Source organism: Prionailurus viverrinus, unplaced genomic scaffold (genome assembly GCF_022837055.1).
Source record: "Prionailurus viverrinus isolate Anna unplaced genomic scaffold, UM_Priviv_1.0 scaffold_49, whole genome shotgun sequence".
Classification (NCBI taxonomy): Eukaryota; Metazoa; Chordata; class Mammalia; order Carnivora; family Felidae; genus Prionailurus; species Prionailurus viverrinus.
The window spans coordinates 2,929,670-2,946,850 of NW_025927612.1; the positions used below are offsets into that span (position 1 = coordinate 2,929,670).

Genomic DNA, 17,181 nt, shown 5'->3' on the forward strand with positions numbered 1-17,181 from the left:
AACCCACAACAGTGCAGTTGTTGACCAAAAGGGCTGAGTGGAGTGCATAAGGGAGGGTGCCGGTCCGGATTAGTTTTTGGGTTCCATGGCCAGACAAATGTATGGGCCACCCTCCAAGGCAGGATGTGGGATTCCCCAGGGCAGTACTAGACCTGCAAGGTAGAATTCCGAACCCCCGAAAAGGTCTCAGACCCCCAAGGCAAGATGTGGGAAATCTGGAGGAGCACTAGGACCCCCCAAGGGGTGCCTTCACACCCCTAAGCAGGGTGTGGGAACCCTGGGGGAGCACTCTGAGCCTCAAGTCATGATGTGTGCCCCCCGCGGCCTCACTCGGACCCCAAGGCAGGATGTGGAGACCCCCCCCCCCCGGGGCAGCACTCGGACCCCCAATACAGGATGTGGGACCGCTGAGGGAGCACTCCTATCTCCAAGGCTGGATGTGGGACCCCCGAGGGAGCTCCTCTAACCCCAAGGCTGGATGTGGACCCCCGCGGCCTCACTCGGACTCCCGCGGCAGGATTTGGAGGCACCCCCACCCCCGGGGCAGCCTCGTACCTCCTGGCAGTATGTGGGACCTCTGGGGGAGCAGTCAGGCCTCCAGGACCAAACCACCAGTCCCGCTCAGAAGCCGGATAGGGACGGGTGTGGGGAAGCGCCCGCCCAGGGTCGGATGCCCGCGCCTGCCCCGCTGGTGGCACTACCGATGCGGGCATACACTCCGAGCAGGATCCGCGGAAGCGAAGCTAATCCCCGGCGGCGGCGTAGTCCCAAATTTTGCCTGCCCAGGACCACTTGCGTCAATCAAGCGGCGACGAGCACGTTAAGTCCGGCGGCCAATGGGGAGTTCGCATGGGAACACGCCCCACCCGAAGCCCCGCCCCATAGCGTTCCGGTGAGCGCGGGAAGTAGGCCCTGCGGGCCGCCGTCCGCCCCGGGGCTTGGCTGTCTCGCGTGGTTCTTTGCCACCGGGCTCCGAGACCCGCGCCGCCGCTGCTGTTCTGCCCTGAGCGCGCGCTCGCCACCTTCGGGCCCGGGGGCCTCAAGGGGCGAGGGGGCGGAGGACGGGGCCCACCGGCTGATGGCCCGAGAAGCCGAACGGGAGAGGTGGAGGAACCAGAAGATGCCGAGGACGAGGAAGAAGAGGAGGAGGAGCTGCTGAGGAGGGACCCTTTGCTGCCGGTGGGGACCCAGTGTGTGTGCCTGGTTCACCCTGAGGTCAAGTGGGGACCCGGGAAGCCGCAGCGGACCCGAGGTGCGCAGGAACTGCGCCGCGGGCGCAGCCGGGGACTCAGAGGCGGGGCTTCCAGGGGGCGGAGACGGGAGAATCGGGCTGGAGCTCAGTGGGGGGTCGGGGCTTGGGGGGCGTGGTTGTAGGCGCTTGAACTCCGGAGTGGAGGCTGGGGGCGGGGCTTTCAGGGCTGGCGCTGGGGGCGGAGATTCGGATGGGCGGGGCTTCCAATGCCAGAGCTCAGGGCTGGCGCTCTGGGGGCGGAGATTGGGAGGGGCGGGGCATCGGGGGGCGGAGACTCGGAGGGCTTGGGCTGAGGGGGCGGGGCGCCAAGCGCAGCACTGAAATGCCAGCACCCATCCCCCTTAAACCTGCTGGCGGCAGCACCAGCTCTCTGCTGCCTGGCCCTATCCCCTCTCTGCCTGCTTCCTGGTTAAGCCCTCCTCTCCCCTGCATTGTGTGTTGTGTCCTACCCGTTCTTTTGTAAAGAATCTAACAAAAGTCTAGAGCCAGCGTGCCCCGTCTGTGTGTGTTTGTGAGTGTGTGTGTGTGTGAGACGGATCCTTAAGTACCTTACTGTGCAGCATTTTCATTTATGTAACCACCGAATACTAAAGATTGCGCAAGAAGACGGTTATAGTACGTACACTTTATACCCGGAACCGCAAACCCTTGTCTGCCTGCCCTCTCCAGGGCAGCTGCCTGGGACCACCACCGTTCCCCCCAGTAGCTAACAGCCAGTGCTGTGCCTGTGCTGATGGAGATTCGGGGCACAGGATGCACTCACGGCAGAGAGCCACCTCCTGGGCCCACGTGCTTCTGGTGGGCGAAAACGTGGTTCGAGGGTCTCAGCAGGGCGATCCTGAATGGCTTGGGAAGACCAGACCCCACAGTGGAAAGGGGCAGGCACAGAGATGTGAGGACAGTCTCCAGAGAGGGGTCCTCCAGGGAGCACGGCCTGTGACCCCCGGCAGGCTGGCTGGGTGGCTTTGGGGAGGTGGGGACACTTACAGTGGAGTCCCTGGGTGTCTAACACACACTGATGTGGGCTGTAAGTGCTGGGGTTGTCACGAGTACTCTGCATTGAGCAGGAGGGTGACCTGATACAGTGGGTTCTTTTAATTCCCCTCTTCCCCTTAGACCTTTATTAACATGTCATTCGTACAATTAGCCTTCTGCTGGGCACAGTTCAGTAGCATTTAGCACATTGCAGCCAGCCCCTCTGTGTGGTTCATATCACCACAGGAGGCCCTGTCCCCTTAATACCAGCCACTTTGCATCGCATCCCCATCCAGTCCCTCACAGCCACGAATCTGCTCTCTGTTCCTGTGAACTTTCCTGTTCAAGAACATTCCATCTCAGTGCTATGTTCCTTGTTTTCTCTTTTAAATCCTTTTAGAGTAGTGTTAGTTGCACAGGAAACTTGAGAAGACAGTACAGAGGGTTCCCTATACCTCCTGTCCCACCTGGTTAGCCTCGTGTGTTACCAGCATCCCCATCAGAGCAGGACCCGTATTACGATCCAGGAACCTACGTGAACATGGAATCACCCAGAGTCCATGGTTTACAGTACGATTCACTCTCAGTGATTCACTCTCAGTGTTTCACGCTCTGTGGGTCTAGACAATGTACAATGTTACGGATCCATCATTACAGGATTCTGCAGAGGGTTTCACTGCCCCTCCTGTTCATACTTCACCCCACCCCCTTCCTGGCAACTGCAGATATTTTTACTATGTGCCTCGTTCTGCCTTTTCCAGAACATCATAGGGTTAGAACCATCCACTACGCAGCCTTTTCAGACCGGCTCCTGTCGCTCAATCACATGCATCTAAGGCTCCTGCGTGAGTTTCTGTGGCCATACAGCTCATTTGTTTCTGGTGGTGCTAAGACCCTATTGTCTGGATGGTCCCCAGTGTATTTATTCATCCACCTGCTGAGGGACATCAAGGTTGCTTCCAAGCTGCTGTAAACATCCACGTGCAGCTTTGTGTGGACCTAAGTTTCTGTTCACTTGGGTAAATACCAGGGAGCATTCTGCTGGACCCTCTGGTAAGAGCACATTTGGTTTTATAAGAAAGCACCAAACTGCTTTGCCAGCGGCTGCACCACTTTGGGTTCCCATCAGCGACGAAGGAGGGTTCTTGCTGCACCCGTGTCACCAGTGTCAGGTGTTGTCCGCGTTCTGCGTCTGGGCCAGCCTCACAGGTGTGCGTGGCTCTCGAGGTAACGTGCATTCATTTCCCCGACCACATATGGTGTAGAGCGTCTCTCCCCAGCTTCTGTGGTCAAGTGTGTGTTAGGTCTTCAGCCCAGCTTTTGTTTTTTTATATTTTTATTATAAATTTTTTTAAAGTTTATTTCTCAGAGAGCGGGAGCGGGAGAGGTGAAGAGAGAGGGGGCAGAGGGTCCCAAGCCAACTCCCACTGACAGCCCCGCGCAGAGCTTGATCTCACAAACCATAAGATTGTGACCTGAGCCAAAGTCAGACCCTCAACCGCCCAAGCCACTGAGGCGTCCTGTTGACCCAGCTTTTGATCAAGTTTTTTATTTTTTTATTTTTTTTTAAACGTTTATTCATCTTTGAGAGACAGAGACAGAGCATGAGCAGGGAAGGGGCAGAGAGAGAGAGACACAGAATCCAAAGCAGGCTCCAGGCTCTGAGCTCTCAGCACAGAACCTGATGCGGGACTCGAACTCACGAGATGTGAGATCATGCCCTGAGCTGAAGTTGGACACTCGACCCACTGAGCCACCCAGGGGCCCCTTAAAATACATTTTTTAATGTTTATTCACTTTTTGAGAGACAGAGACAGAGTGCCAGCAGGGCAAGGGCAGAAGGAGAGAGAGACACAGAATCCGAAGCAGGCTCCGGGCTCTGAGCTGTCAGCACAGAGCCCGACGTGAGGCTTGAACTCACGAACCACGAGATCATGACCTGAGCCAAGGTTGGACGCTCGACCGACTGAGCCCTCAGGCGCCCCTCAAGTTCTTTTATTGCTAAGTTTTAAGAGTTCTTCTGGATAATAGCCCTTTCTCAGATGTTTTTTACAAATATTTTCTTCTAGTTTGTGGCTTGACTTTTCAGTTTCTCTACGACATTCACAGTGGGAATTTCTTCATCATGACTCTTGTCCTGTCTTCAAGCTTAGAGATTCATTCCTTGGCCTTGCCCAGCCCACTCATAAGCCTATTAGCGGATTCTTCCTTTTCGTTGGAGTGTTTGTGACAGCCAGCATTTCTGTTTGGCTCTTTCTTCAAATTTCCATCTGTCTGCTTACGTTGCCCATCTGTCCTTGCGTGCCGGCTCCTTTATCTGTCAGAGCCCTTAGCATATGAATCATAGTTGTTGTAAGTTCCTGGTCTGATAATTCCAGCATTCCTGCCATATTCCACTGGCTCTGACGCTGCTCTGTGTCTTTACATCACGTTTGTCACCTGTCAGTATACCCTGTAATTTTCTCCTAATGGCCGGATGTGATAGATGGGGTACAAGGAAGTGGTGTCAACCGGTCTTCAGTGGTGTGGTGCCAAGGTGTGAGGCAGGGGAGGGGAGGTGTGGGGCAGGGAGGGGAGGTGTGGGGCAGGGGTGGGGAGCTGTGGTGCAGGGGTAGGGAGTTGTGGTGCAGGGGTGGGGAGGTGAGGGGTGGGGGAAGCCTCCGTAGTCCTGCGAGCAGGGCCCAGTTGTGAGTGAGCCCGTGCATGTGAACTGTGAATACACAAGTGTCCTGAGGTTTCATCCCCACCTGGTGGATCCCCGAGCATTAGCGTTGGGGGTCCCACGTGGCACTTCGACCAGACCCCCAGGCTGGTGGCTGTGGGAGTGGCCACAGGAGCAGGACCGCCAGGGGGGTTGTGGGAAGCTGCACGGTGATCCACGGTTGAGTGGGGATGTGGCCCCCCACGGAGGTCAGGAAAGACCGCGTCTGTGGGGGTTGCTGATGCCCCATGTGTGACGGTTAAGGAGGGAAGTCAGGGGACCCCACCCAGAGGGGCGGAAGTGAGGAGGACCAGCGAGGTCCCTCAGGAGAACCTGAGGACACTGTGCTCCAAGGCGGCTGCCGGGAGAGGGCGGACCCCACTGGGGCACAGAGGGCGGCTTAGTACAAGTTTCACAGGGGTGTTACCCAGAACGCTGGCCTCCGTGTCACAGAGCCCTGAGCCCCCCTCAGCCCTGTCGGCAGCAGTCAGGACTCAACCGGCACCAGCACCCCACTCCCTGCCTAAGCGGGGGCTCACAGCCCACCCTGCAGGCAATGAATGTAGCCAGTTCCTGGGCTCCGTCACAAGACCCGCTGTGCACTGGGTCACGACAGACCGCGGGGGCCTCACCGAGCACACGTCCCGTTATCTGCCCAGCCCCCGGCATCCAGCGTGAGCAGAGGCTGCAACGGTCTGGGCCTGGAGGCACACAGCTGTGTTTCGGACCAGGTGCCTACCTGGGTGCTGCGTCCGGACCTCTGTGCAGCCGTGCGGGCAGCCATCCGAGCTGGGGAGCACGGGGCCCTGGGGCCGACCTCGCAGGGGTGTGTCCCTCACCCTGGCCCTGTGTCTCTCCGAAGCTGACCGGCAGGTGGCGGAGGCGGAATCTCTGGTCCACACGCTGGACCGCTGGTCGGTGGTGGAAAGGATGGTGGTGCCCGCCAGAACACCCGACGGGAAGGTCCCGTTCAGCAGAGGGACCCTGCGGCACCTGACAGGTGGGCCCTGCTCCTTGGCTCTCTTCCTCCTGAAGCAGGAACGGTGGGGCTCGCCGTCTGGGCCGAGTAGAGGCGTCCTCACGGGAACTTGGATCAGACGTCCAAAACGCCTCCGTGCCCCGATCGCAACCTGAACTGTGCCTGATGGGGCCGTCAGGGCAATTTAGAGTCCGGTGGAAGCTGGCCCTGGGACCCCAGCCCGGCCCTCCCCGCAGACAGGGTGCTGTGTGTGAACCCTGCCTTCCAGGGACCCCCGGGGGTGTCACACTTCAGAGCGGCGAGCCCTGCGGAGACGCTGAGGGGGTGCTCACCGCCCGGCTCTGTCACCACAGGTCATGGAGCCATTCAGACCCCGTGGGGTCGTGTCACCTGCTTGTGCAAGACCCACGACCCCCGAAGGACCCCGGTCCTTCCCTCCCCTGCCTCACACACCCGACTTCCCAAATACACACTCAGGGAGTCGAGGGGTACCTGGTGACCACAGCCAGCCTGAGCCCAGGGTCGGCCCCACGACAGACCCCATGAAGCCCTGACGTCCGACCGAACCTTCTCTTTTCCTCAGAGAAAATCAGAGCATTGCCAGAAATCACCGTGGTCTTTCTGAATGTGGAGAGGATGGCCCCGCCCACCAAGGTACACGGGAGTCTCTGGGTGCTTCCCACGCTCCGGGGCGGAGGGAGTTGGGTCAGACGGAGGAGGCCCCGGGATCAATCGCCGACGCCATCTCCGCGGCCCCCTTCACCCGAGACACCGCTGCAGATGCCCTCACTCCCTCCCTCCGTTTCCAGAAAGAACTGGAGGCCGCCTGGGGCGTGCAGGTGTTTGACCGATTCACCGTTGTTCTTTCCATTTTCCGCTGCAACGCCCGGACGAAGGAGGCCCGGCTGCAGGTGGCGCTGGCTGAGCTCCCCCTTCTCAGGTTCGGGGCACACCCCAGCTCTCGTGGCTCGCGTAGTAGGGTGTCCGACCCGTTGCCTGGGGTGCGGTGAAGACGGAAGGCAGGGCTGGCCGTGCCCTCCCGGACAAGGCCTGTCAGGCTCCTGTCCAAGCAGCGTGCCTACCCGGACAGGTCACCCCGCTGTGGGGCCCCCCCCCCTTCCGTGACGGTGAAGATCCAGGCAGGAGGAAAGACCCCCTGCCTCGCTCTCTCCACCCAGAGTTCTCATCTCACCCTCGGTCTGTGTGCTGTCACCTGGTGCGCTCCCCCTAGATGGGCACGGACATCTCACCCTGTCTACTGAGACGCCCCCTTTCCATGGCAGGTCCCACCTGAGCAGCACCACCCGCCTGGATGGACGGGGAGGAGGCTCACGCTACATCATGGGGTCAGGTAACGTGAGGTCTTGTCACCGCGTGCTCAGAAAGGGGTATGTCATGGCAGCCACCCTTAGGAAGGGGACAGCAGCGCTGAAAGATCCCAGTGGGGCTGCATGTGACCTCGTACATGGTCCCATTCACACAAACTAGAATATCTACGTGTTCTGCTGGGGTGGCTGCAATGAAGGACCACAAGCCAGAGCCTCAAAACCTCAGGAATCTACTCTGTCAGCTCTGGAGACCAGAAGTCTAAGATCTGGGGGGTGGGGTGGGGGCAGGGCCGCTGAGATCGGGTCAGGGGGGGTGGGCAGGGCCACTGAGATCCAAGTGGCAGGGCTGTGCTCCCTCCAGAGGCTCCAGGGGAGGGTCCTTCCTGCCTCTTGCAGCTTCTGGGGCTCCAGGCGTCCCTGGGCTTGTGGCTGCGTCCCTCCCACATGGGTCTTCACATCTTCACACGGCTTCTCCTCTGTCTTCTCTTATGTTATGCAGACATTTGTCTTTGGATTTAGGGCCACACTGATCCAGGATGACCCCTCAGATCCCTCACCAGTTATATGCGCCCAGACCATATTCCGAAATGAGTTCCCGTTCACGGGTCCCAGGGGTCAGGATGTAGATGTGTCTTTGGGGCACCGCTCAGGTGGCTCTGGATATCATGGGGGCTGTCCTTCTGAGGCTCTCCCTTACTCCCAAATAAAGGGGAGCCCAGGTGACCTCAGAGGGCAGAAGTCCGGAGGCGAGGCCACCCTCCACTGGGTAAAGCCATCTGTCAGACAGGAAGGTGCTGGGGCAGTATAGAAGAGCAGACCGGCAGGGCGGGGGGGCGGGTCCCAGTGGCAGAATGCCTGTCCACAACGCACACAGGGACCCGCGTGGCTCACTCTGCTCTTATGTCTTTGTGAGTGTGCTCACTGACTCGCCGTGTTGGGTGTTTGTAGGAGAATCGCTCATGCAGGTGCAACGGCACCTGCTGAAGGACAAGGAGCTGAAGATTCGAAGGCCCTGGACAGACTTCGGGACAAAAGGCATCTCCTGGGAAGGCAGCGCAGACGGCGGGAGTTTCCTGTGGTCTCCATGGTGGGATACACAAACTGCGGTGAGAGAAGTTCTGTGGGCTTCTGGGGGGTCCACTGTCCCCCCACCACCCTGCTAGTGCATTTGGGGAGAAACCGCTCACAAATGCAACAAGGCCCTGGGATTCAGAGGGCCGATGGATGATGAGAACAGGTGGAAAGCATGGCTCATGTCCCCGGGGCATTTGCAGGGCCCACGGCGGGTGCCCCATCAGGTCACTAGCGTGGTCATCGAGTGCTGGACAGCGGACTGCACTCCCTTCTCTTACAGGTGTGTTGAGACTGAGAGAGAGACAGAAGGGTGACGGTGTTAAGACCATTCATGGTGGGCAGGCCCGTAGAAAGATAAAAGTGGTTCAGACTGTGCGCAGTAGGACCTCACCACAGGGCTCGTGGTTTAGCTTAACGTGTGCGCTCAGCGCGATCGTCTGCAGGACACGGAACCTCGGGTCTCCTTCATCCCGAAGCCCTGAGCTCACGGCTGTGCTTGGTAAAGGGAGACAACGGCAGGTGCGACTTCCTCACCGTCGGGGTCCGGTCCGCCAGCGGGTGCCGGGCTGCACGAGGTCCACTCCCCTGCCAGCGTGAGGTCCCCACCAGCCTCACGCCACCAGCTCCCTGTCCTCAAGGAGGGAGGGAACTTCCCACAAAACCTGGAACAGAAAGTGCAGGGGCACCGCAGCTGCAGAGAATCCTGCTTGGGTAGATACAGGCTCTCACCCTGTGGGAAACGGCGAGTGCGTCCGCACGGCGGCGTCAGCACCGAGCTGCACCGCCGAGGCTACCGAACTCAGTACTGCTAGGTTATGCCCACGGCCCGTGGCTCACCAGCACAGAGTCTGTGCCCCGGGACCTGTGTGGTAAGGGCACCTGTGTGTCCAGGTGGGGCCGCCCTACCGGGTCATCTCCTCATTCACCTGTGGGGCGGGCTGAAGCCAGTGGCCACCAGTAATGTCCATGAGCTGGCGTGGTGCTGGCGTGGCCCTGAACACAGGTGTCAGGCACACACACGGGCTCATTCTTGCAGGAAGGCTAAGTGGAGGGGACGTCCTCTGGGGCCATTGCAGACACATACAGCTCCTGCCTGTCTACACCGCCACACTCCATTAACGCTGTCACCCCCATCTACCCCCCCCCCACACACACACACCGATTTCACCACCACCCCGTCTACACAGATGTCCAATCCAACTTATACAACTCCAACTCCGCCAACACCCCCGTCTATACAGATGCCCAGCCTACCTCACAGTGTACCTGCCCCACTCCATCATCACTCCATCTACACAGACGTCCGGTGCACCTTATACACATACCTCAATTCTACCACCAGCACTCTGTCTACACAGACACCCAGCCCACCTCACAGACAACACACATGCCCCATAGGCACCACGGCCCCTGTCTACACCATCACCTTTCTGCCATGCAGATACCTACTGCATCTCAGACATGCAGAGAACCTGCCTCGTCTATGTGGACGCCAATCACGTGTCACCCACACGTGTACAAATGTGACCGCTGTGTCTATACTATCCTCATGTGCACGGTTGCCCTCACCCCCTCAGCCATCACCACCCTGTCCGCACCACCGCTGTCCTGCATACAGGCACTCGTACCCTGGGCCCTGGCCCTCTGGGCCGCAAGCGTGACAGAGAACAGCAGGTTCTTTGACCACACAGGGCGGAGACTAGGAGCTCAGAGACCTTACAATGCATGGCCGCCCCTCGGCCAGATGCACATGGGTTCGACTGCTACCGAGGTGGGACACGTGTGAGGGGGCCTCACACAGTGCGTCCACTGTGACCCACCTTCCAGGAAAAACCACGCTGATCAAGGCCCTGACGGGTGATAACACCATCCGGCCCCAGGATCGGCTGTTTGCGACACTGGACGTCACAGCCCACGCGGGGTGGCTGCCCTCCCGCGTAGCTGTCATCTACGTGGACACCATCAGCTTCCTCTCCCAGCTGCCCCACAGCCTGATCGAGTCCTTCTCTGCCATCCTGGAAGATGTGGCTCATTCAGTGAGTGTGGGATGATCCCAGAGGCCAAATTACCTAAAACACCTGTGTAACCTGGGGCCCAGTCCCTTCACACGACACAGCCTTGGGGACCGGGTCCCCTCACACGTGACACAACATAGGGATCTGGGACCTTCACACACGACATAACCCTGGGTAGCAGGTGCCCTCATACATGACACAACTTGGGAGCAGGATTCCCTCATGCACAATACAACATGGGGGCGAAGTCCCTCAAGCATGACACAACTTGGGGGCCAGATCCCCTCACATGTGACACAACCTTGGCACTGGGTGCCCTCACACACAACACAATGCGGGGGCTGGGTCCCCTCACATGACACAACATGGGGGCCAGGTCCCCTCACACACGACACAACCCGGGGGCCGGGTCTCTGGACACACACACCCTCAGGAAGGTGGTGCCTAAGCCACCCTGAGACTGAGCCCTGTCCGGTGACCCCTTTGAAGACTAATTCACAGAAGGAGGTGGAACCGCTGTCCAGGGCGACCAGGCGCCTGCCCCTCATCCCTCAGGTCACCTGTGTGCGCAGCTGTGGCCGCGGGGACTCCGGGCATGCTCTCTGTGGTCTTGCCCCCAAACCCCGAACCGTGGTGTAAACAGGAGAATGAACCAGGCCGACCTCAGCTACAGGGCGTCCCACAAAATGCCCGCACGGTGCTCAATGTGGTCAGAGCTCAGAGGGGCTAAGGACAGGTGACTGGCAATGTGACAAGTGTCCTGGGTGGTGTCCAGAATGGAAAGGGAGAGGCCAGTGACTCGGGACAGAGCCTGGAATGTCGTCACAAGTGCACCCCGGGGTCACCCCCGGCTTGTGGCACATGCCATGACTAATGTTGGCTGTGGCAGCAAGGTGAGGGCCACGTGTCCACTCTGCCATATTTCCAGAAAATCTAGAACATTTCTGAAGTAAAACATTTTTTTTTAATTTTAAGCACATCTAAAACCTGGAAGTGAACATTCTGGAATGTGGGTGGTGCCTGTTCCCAGGGGCAGAATTACAGGAAGCTCTTTCTTCTTGCTGCATTTTCCAAATTCTTTTTCATTTATCTTGGAAGAGAGGGAGAGAGAGGATCCCAAGCGGGCTCCACGCTGTCGGGCCCCGAGCCCGAGGTGGGGCTTGAACCCACCAACCGTGAGGTCATGACCTCAGCCAAAACGGCTGCACCAGTCAGATGCCCGCGTTTTCCCAATTGTGCATCGGTCACCTACCGGTAAAGATACTTAAACGTAGGAAGAGGCGTCCTTTAAAATTTGGAGTAACGCAGACTCAGGCTTCCGCGGATGATGAACAAGGCACCCGGTGGGGGGTCAGGGGCCTACCTGAGCCCGCAGGTAGGCGCCTGCTGTCTTCGTGCCGGAGCCGCCCAGGGCCCCGATCACATGGAGGGCGGTGGCCTGGCCACGGCTGGACCCCTGATCAAAGGACACTGCGTGGGCCCCGGGCCAGCTCTGGTCTCAGGGAGCCCCCGCCCCCTTCCACCGCGACCAGGGCAGGGGACAGCGAGGGGGCCGGGCCGGCTCCCACTCCCACCCCACCATGCGGTGCCCGTGAGCGCCCCCGGCCGGCGCAGGTCCTCCTGTGTGACCCCCGGAACCCCGTCCCCAGCACGGGCCCGTCTGCTCCCCAGGATCTGGTCGTGCACGTGAGAGACGTGAGCCGCCCCGAGACGGAGCTGCAGAAAGCCAACGTCCCGGCCGCCCTGCGGGGCCTGCGCCTGCCCGCCTCGCTGCTGGACTCCGTGCTGGAAGTTCATAACAAGGTCGACCTGGTGCCCGGGTGAGTGGACCCCAGTCTGCCCCCCTCCTCCCGGACCTCATTCCCGCAGGTACTGGTGACGCGGCCCGGTGACCTGTGGCGTCCGCCGCTTCTCACCGCCCCCCGCCCCGCCCCGACGGCTTTCCACGGAGTGCCCCCTGCTGGTCCCGGGAGGGAAAGGGGCGGTCCCAGCGCCTTTGTCCCGGCTGCCTTCCCTCAGGTGCCTGAACTCAAGACAATCGCATGCCATCGGAGGGGCGGCGTGTTCCGAACCCCTCACCCCCACAGGCCCCCTGTGTCACCGCAGCCGTGTTCTGGGGTCGCATGTTCTGAACCCCTCACCCCCACAGCCGCCCCCCCCCCCGTGTCACCGCAGCCTTATGGTTTTCTCCGTCCCTGTGTCCCTGTCCAGTGGCGTCGCGCCCTCTCCTGGGACCGTCTGACACAGTCACAGTTCAGGCCCCGTGGGCGGGGGGGGGGGGGGGGGGGTTCTTGGGGACCCCCGCTGGTGTTCCCTGGGCTGAGTGGGGTCTGCCCGCCGCCCCGACGCAGGTACAGCCCGGCAGGATCCCAGGCCGTGGCCATGTCCGCCCTCCTGGGACACGGGCCCCCGGAGCTGAGAGCCCGGCTGGAGGACGCTGTCCTGAGAGCCACAGGGAGACAGGTCCTCATGCTCCGAGTCCGGCTGGCGGGGGCACAGCTGAGGTGCGTGGGGCTGGCCAAGCAGGTGTAGGAAGGGCCGGGCAGAGCACCAGCACACGGGGCAGGTGCCGGGTGTCTGATGCGCCTGCAGCAAATCTGGGTTAATGACTTGGCCTGCGGGGCAAGCGGCCTCCTTGAGCTGACAGGCATGCAGGGGGGTGGTTCGTTGCAGTAAGTCCCCCACCAGTGACAGCAAGGCGGTGTGTGGTTGGGGGACAGGGCTCTGCGGGGACAGGGGACGGGGCTTCAGGGGTAGCGTTCTGTGGGATGGCGCTCTGCCTGGGACCAGTTCCTGGGAACATAGCCCTTTGGGGTCCTTGCCTGCCTCACAGACGTGTCCCTTGCTCACTTCCTCAGCTGGCTGCACCAGGAGGCGACAGTGCAGGACGTGAACGTGATCCCTGATGCAGGGGCAGCCAATGTCAGGGTCGTCATCAGCAGCTCTGCCTACAGCAAGTTCCGGAAGCTCTTCCTGGAGTTAGCCAGCCAGTGAGGGAAGGGAGGCTGTGTGGCCTCAGCCACCGCCTTGGGGCGTCCTGCCCGCCCCCTCAGGTGCCTTGCTCCCTGCTGGGCCCGAAAGGCTGGTGGCCGCCCCCTTGCGGCCAGAAGTCAAAGGTCAGGTCTCAGGGTGACTCCGCGGGGATGTGCTTGTGACCTGAGCGTGGGTTCCCTTCCACGTTGTTCCAGCTACAGGATATTAAAAGCTCTGCTATTGTGTCTGTAAACCAGCCTTTCTGAGTCTTCCAAGGGCCGGCTGCCAGGCACACGGTCCTGCCAGTGTGGTGGGTGTGGGAGGAGCCACTTGGGGCTTTCCAGGTGCTGGTCCCCATAAACTCAGGGCTGCCAGACCTCCCTGTTCCCCACCGCAGTGTCCCGGCAACAAGGACTGTCTCCCAACGACCCTGAGGCCTCCAAGGGCACACACAGGTCAAGGAGAAACAAGGGGACGGGGCAGTGTGGATGATGGGGCAGTGTAGACAGGACAAGGTGTGGACAGGGCAGCCCAGCCCATCCTGAAACCAGGAGACTGGCCAACCCCGGGGATTCGCTCGTACAGGGACCCCAAAAAGACCACAGTGGGCAGGGGAGTGTGCTGCGTGGGCCACCCCCAGCCCCCAAGGTCCCGCCCGGTCTGTCTGCCCCTGGTGTGTGCCCACTCTTCCCTGAGGCCCCACAGCCTGGCTCTCTGCCTGGGACCCACACCAGGGCCACCCTCTTCCAACCCCCGACTCTGTTCTCACCACTGCAGCACCTCCCCGTGCAGGAGACACAAGGAAGGGGTGCGGGTGGGTCAGACCTCTGGTCCCTCCTCACAGCCACCCACCCCAGTGTCCACACCCCAGTGTCCCAGAGGCCCCACCCCAAGGCCCAGAACCACAGGGTCCTGACGCCCAACTGCATGCTTACAAGCATGATGAGGTGGCTGGCACTCAGGGGGGCCTGCATGGGAGGGTTGGGGGAGGGGTTCGGGGGCCCAGGAGGGAGGATCAGGGACATGGGGGGGAGGGACCCCGGACAGAGGGCATCGGTCTTCCCACTGAGGGGACCAGGTACAAGACCGCCCCCCCCACGAGCACCCAGGCTTCCCCAGGACCCCTCTGTCCACAGATGGGCCTCTCCCCTCCCAAGGCCCGGTCCACTGTGCCGCGAGCAGCTGGGCCCTGAGAACATGCCCATGTGCTGGGAGGCAGGCAGTCACCCCAAGAAGGGGGCCCGGGCATGGCCGACCCCCGAGGTGCCCACACCCCGATTCTGACATAGGAAGGGCCAAGTATGGGTTTGAGTGACCCAGAGACACTGTCACCTGATGGTACTTCACTCCGCCAATGTTTATTCAGCAGCCTAGGGCAGTGCACACACCCGAACCACACGGCCTCCTTTCCCATGGGTTCGTGGTCCACACACGGAGCCACCACAGCACCTGCCAGGCACATCCTTCTGACAGAGTGCGTCCCTCAAATACACAAGGCTCAGACACTCATCTTTAAGTATGGGCAGGGGACGCCTCCGTGGCTCAGTCACATATCCGACTTCAGCTTAGGTCATGATCTCACGACTCGTGGGTTCGAGCCCCAGGTCAGCTCTGCTGACAGCTCGGGGCCTGGAGCCTGCTTCAGATAAATAAGCATTTTTAAAAATTTAAATAAATTAGGGGCCCCTGGGTGGCTCATTCGGTTCAGTGTCCAACTTTGGCTCAGGTCATGATCTTGTGGTTTTTGAGTTCGAGCCCCACGTCGGGCTCTGTGCTGGCAGCTCGGAGCCTGGAGCCTGTTTCAGATTCTGTGACTCCCTCTCTCTCTGCCCCTCCCCCGCTTGCACTCTGTCTCTCACTCAAAACAAACATTAAAAATTTTAAATGAATTTAAATAAACTAAATAAAATTAAGTATGGGTGGGGAGGGGGGCATCTGGCTGGCTGTGGATGAACCATGCAACTATTGATCTCGGGTTCCTAGGTTCAAGCCCCATGTGGTCTGTAGAGATCATTCAAAAATAACATCTTTTTTATTTTTTAAATTTATTTTAAGTTTATTCATTTTGAGACAGAAAGCAAGCAGGGGAAGGGCAGAGAGAGAGAAAGAATCCAAACCAGGCTTCGCGTCTCAGTGCAAGATCATGACCTGAGCGAAAATCAAGAGTCGGATGCTTGGGGCGCCTGGGTGGCGCAGTCGGTTAAGCCTCCGACTTCAGCCAGGTCGCGATCTCGCGGTCCGTGAGTTCGAGCCCCGCGTCAGGCTCTGGGCTGATGGCTTGGAGCCTGGAGCCTGTTTCCGATTCTGTGTCTCCCTCTCTCTCTGCCCCCCCCCCCCCGTTCATGCTCTGTCTCTCTCTGTCCCAAAAAATAAATAAACGTTGAAAAAAAAATTAAAAAAAAAAAAAGAGTCGGATGCTTAACCAACTGAGCCACCCAGGCACCCCTTTTGTTTGTTATTTATAGAGACCCACCAGCTTTCTTTGGGTTAGTATTTTCTATTTACTTTCACCCTTCTGTGTCTTTCTTTCTCTCTCTCTTTCTTTCTTTTTTTCTTCTTTCTTTCTCTCTCTCTCTCTCTTTCTTCCTTTCTTTCTGAGAGAGAGGGAGAACACAAGCTGAGGAGGGGGCAGAGAGAGAATCTCAAGCAGGGTCCACTCTCCATGCAGAGACCAACACAAGGTCAGTCCCACAATCCTGGGATCATGACCTGAGCCAAAATCAAAAGTCTGATGCTTAACTGGGCCACCCAGGAGCCCCAAAATAACATCTTTTAAAAAAAATAAAGTACGCGGGGCGCCTGGGTGGCTTAGTCTGTTAAGCGTCCGACTTCGGCTCAGGTCATGATCTCATGGTTCCTGAGTTGGAGCCCCTCGTCGGGTTCTGTGCTGACAGCTCTCGGAGCCTGGAGCCTGCTTGGGATTCTGTGTCTCCCTCTCTCTCTGCCTCTCCCCCGCTCATGCTCTCTCTCTCTCTCTCTCTCTCAAAAATAAATAAATGTAAAGAAAAAAAAATTTTTTAAGACTGTAGAACAAAATAAATAAAATAAACAATAACAAAATGAAGTAAAATAAAATTAAGTTAAATTAAGTTAAAATTAAATAGGGACGCCTGGGTGGCTCAGTCGGTTAAGCAGCTGACTTCAGCTGGGGTCATGATCTCACGGTTCGTGGGTTCGAGCCCCACGTCAGGCTCTGTGCTGACAGCTCAGAGCCTGGAGCCTGCTTCGGATTCTGTGTCTCCCTCTGCCTCTGCCCCTCCCCTGCTGGCACTGTGTCTCTTGCTGTCTCTCTGAAAAATAAACAAAACATTAAAAAAAATGAATAAAGTACAGAACCTTTGCTTCATGTCCACATGAAGAGACTTAAAATACCAGAAAACTGAAAGGTTTGACCCAGGATTTTAAGTTATAAAGCAACAATAAAGTGCGGCTCAGCGAGCAGGTGAAGAAACCTCCCCATGACCCGGGGAACCTGCTCCTTCAACACCGGGTCCTCCACACCGTGTTGCCCAGATGTGTCAGTCACTTGAATGACAGAAACAGAAATCCACGAACGAGGCGGATTTCGTGGGATTGAACAGTCGTGAGGAGCGTTCCGGACCCAAATGGAAGGTACTTGTGGGCCGGACGTGGCCAGGAACTACGGCCACGGGGCGTTCAGAGGACGCAGCATCTTGTCCGGCGCCCTCCCCTGCGGGCTTCGAGCTTCCAGTTCCTGGGCCTCGGGCCGCTCCTGGAATGATGGCATCCGCATACCGAAAACATAAGCGGATGTTCTGGAAAATGACCCCTTGGACCTGAAGAGAACACACTCCAACACGGAGGAAAGCGTCGTCTTCAAGACTACCCTGAGAAAGCCTAATGTCCTTCTCCATCGGAGGCAG

At 58.9% G+C, this 17,181-nt stretch overlaps 1 protein-coding gene across 1 annotated transcript; it reads left to right on the forward strand.

Moving 5' to 3' along the window:
• The first annotated feature begins 478 nt into the window (after positions 1-478).
• Positions 479-13,550, forward strand: LOC125159413 (putative GTP-binding protein 6). Its single transcript, XM_047847747.1, is given in 12 exon segments — positions 479-796; positions 910-1,252; positions 5,791-5,928; positions 6,491-6,561; positions 6,717-6,847; positions 7,191-7,258; positions 8,184-8,237; positions 8,240-8,341; positions 10,137-10,345; positions 11,996-12,144; positions 12,676-12,828; positions 13,183-13,550. Coding segments are annotated over 12 exon segments (1,872 nt in total). The 3' UTR covers positions 13,319-13,550.
• Positions 13,551-17,181: the final 3,631 nt, after the last annotated feature.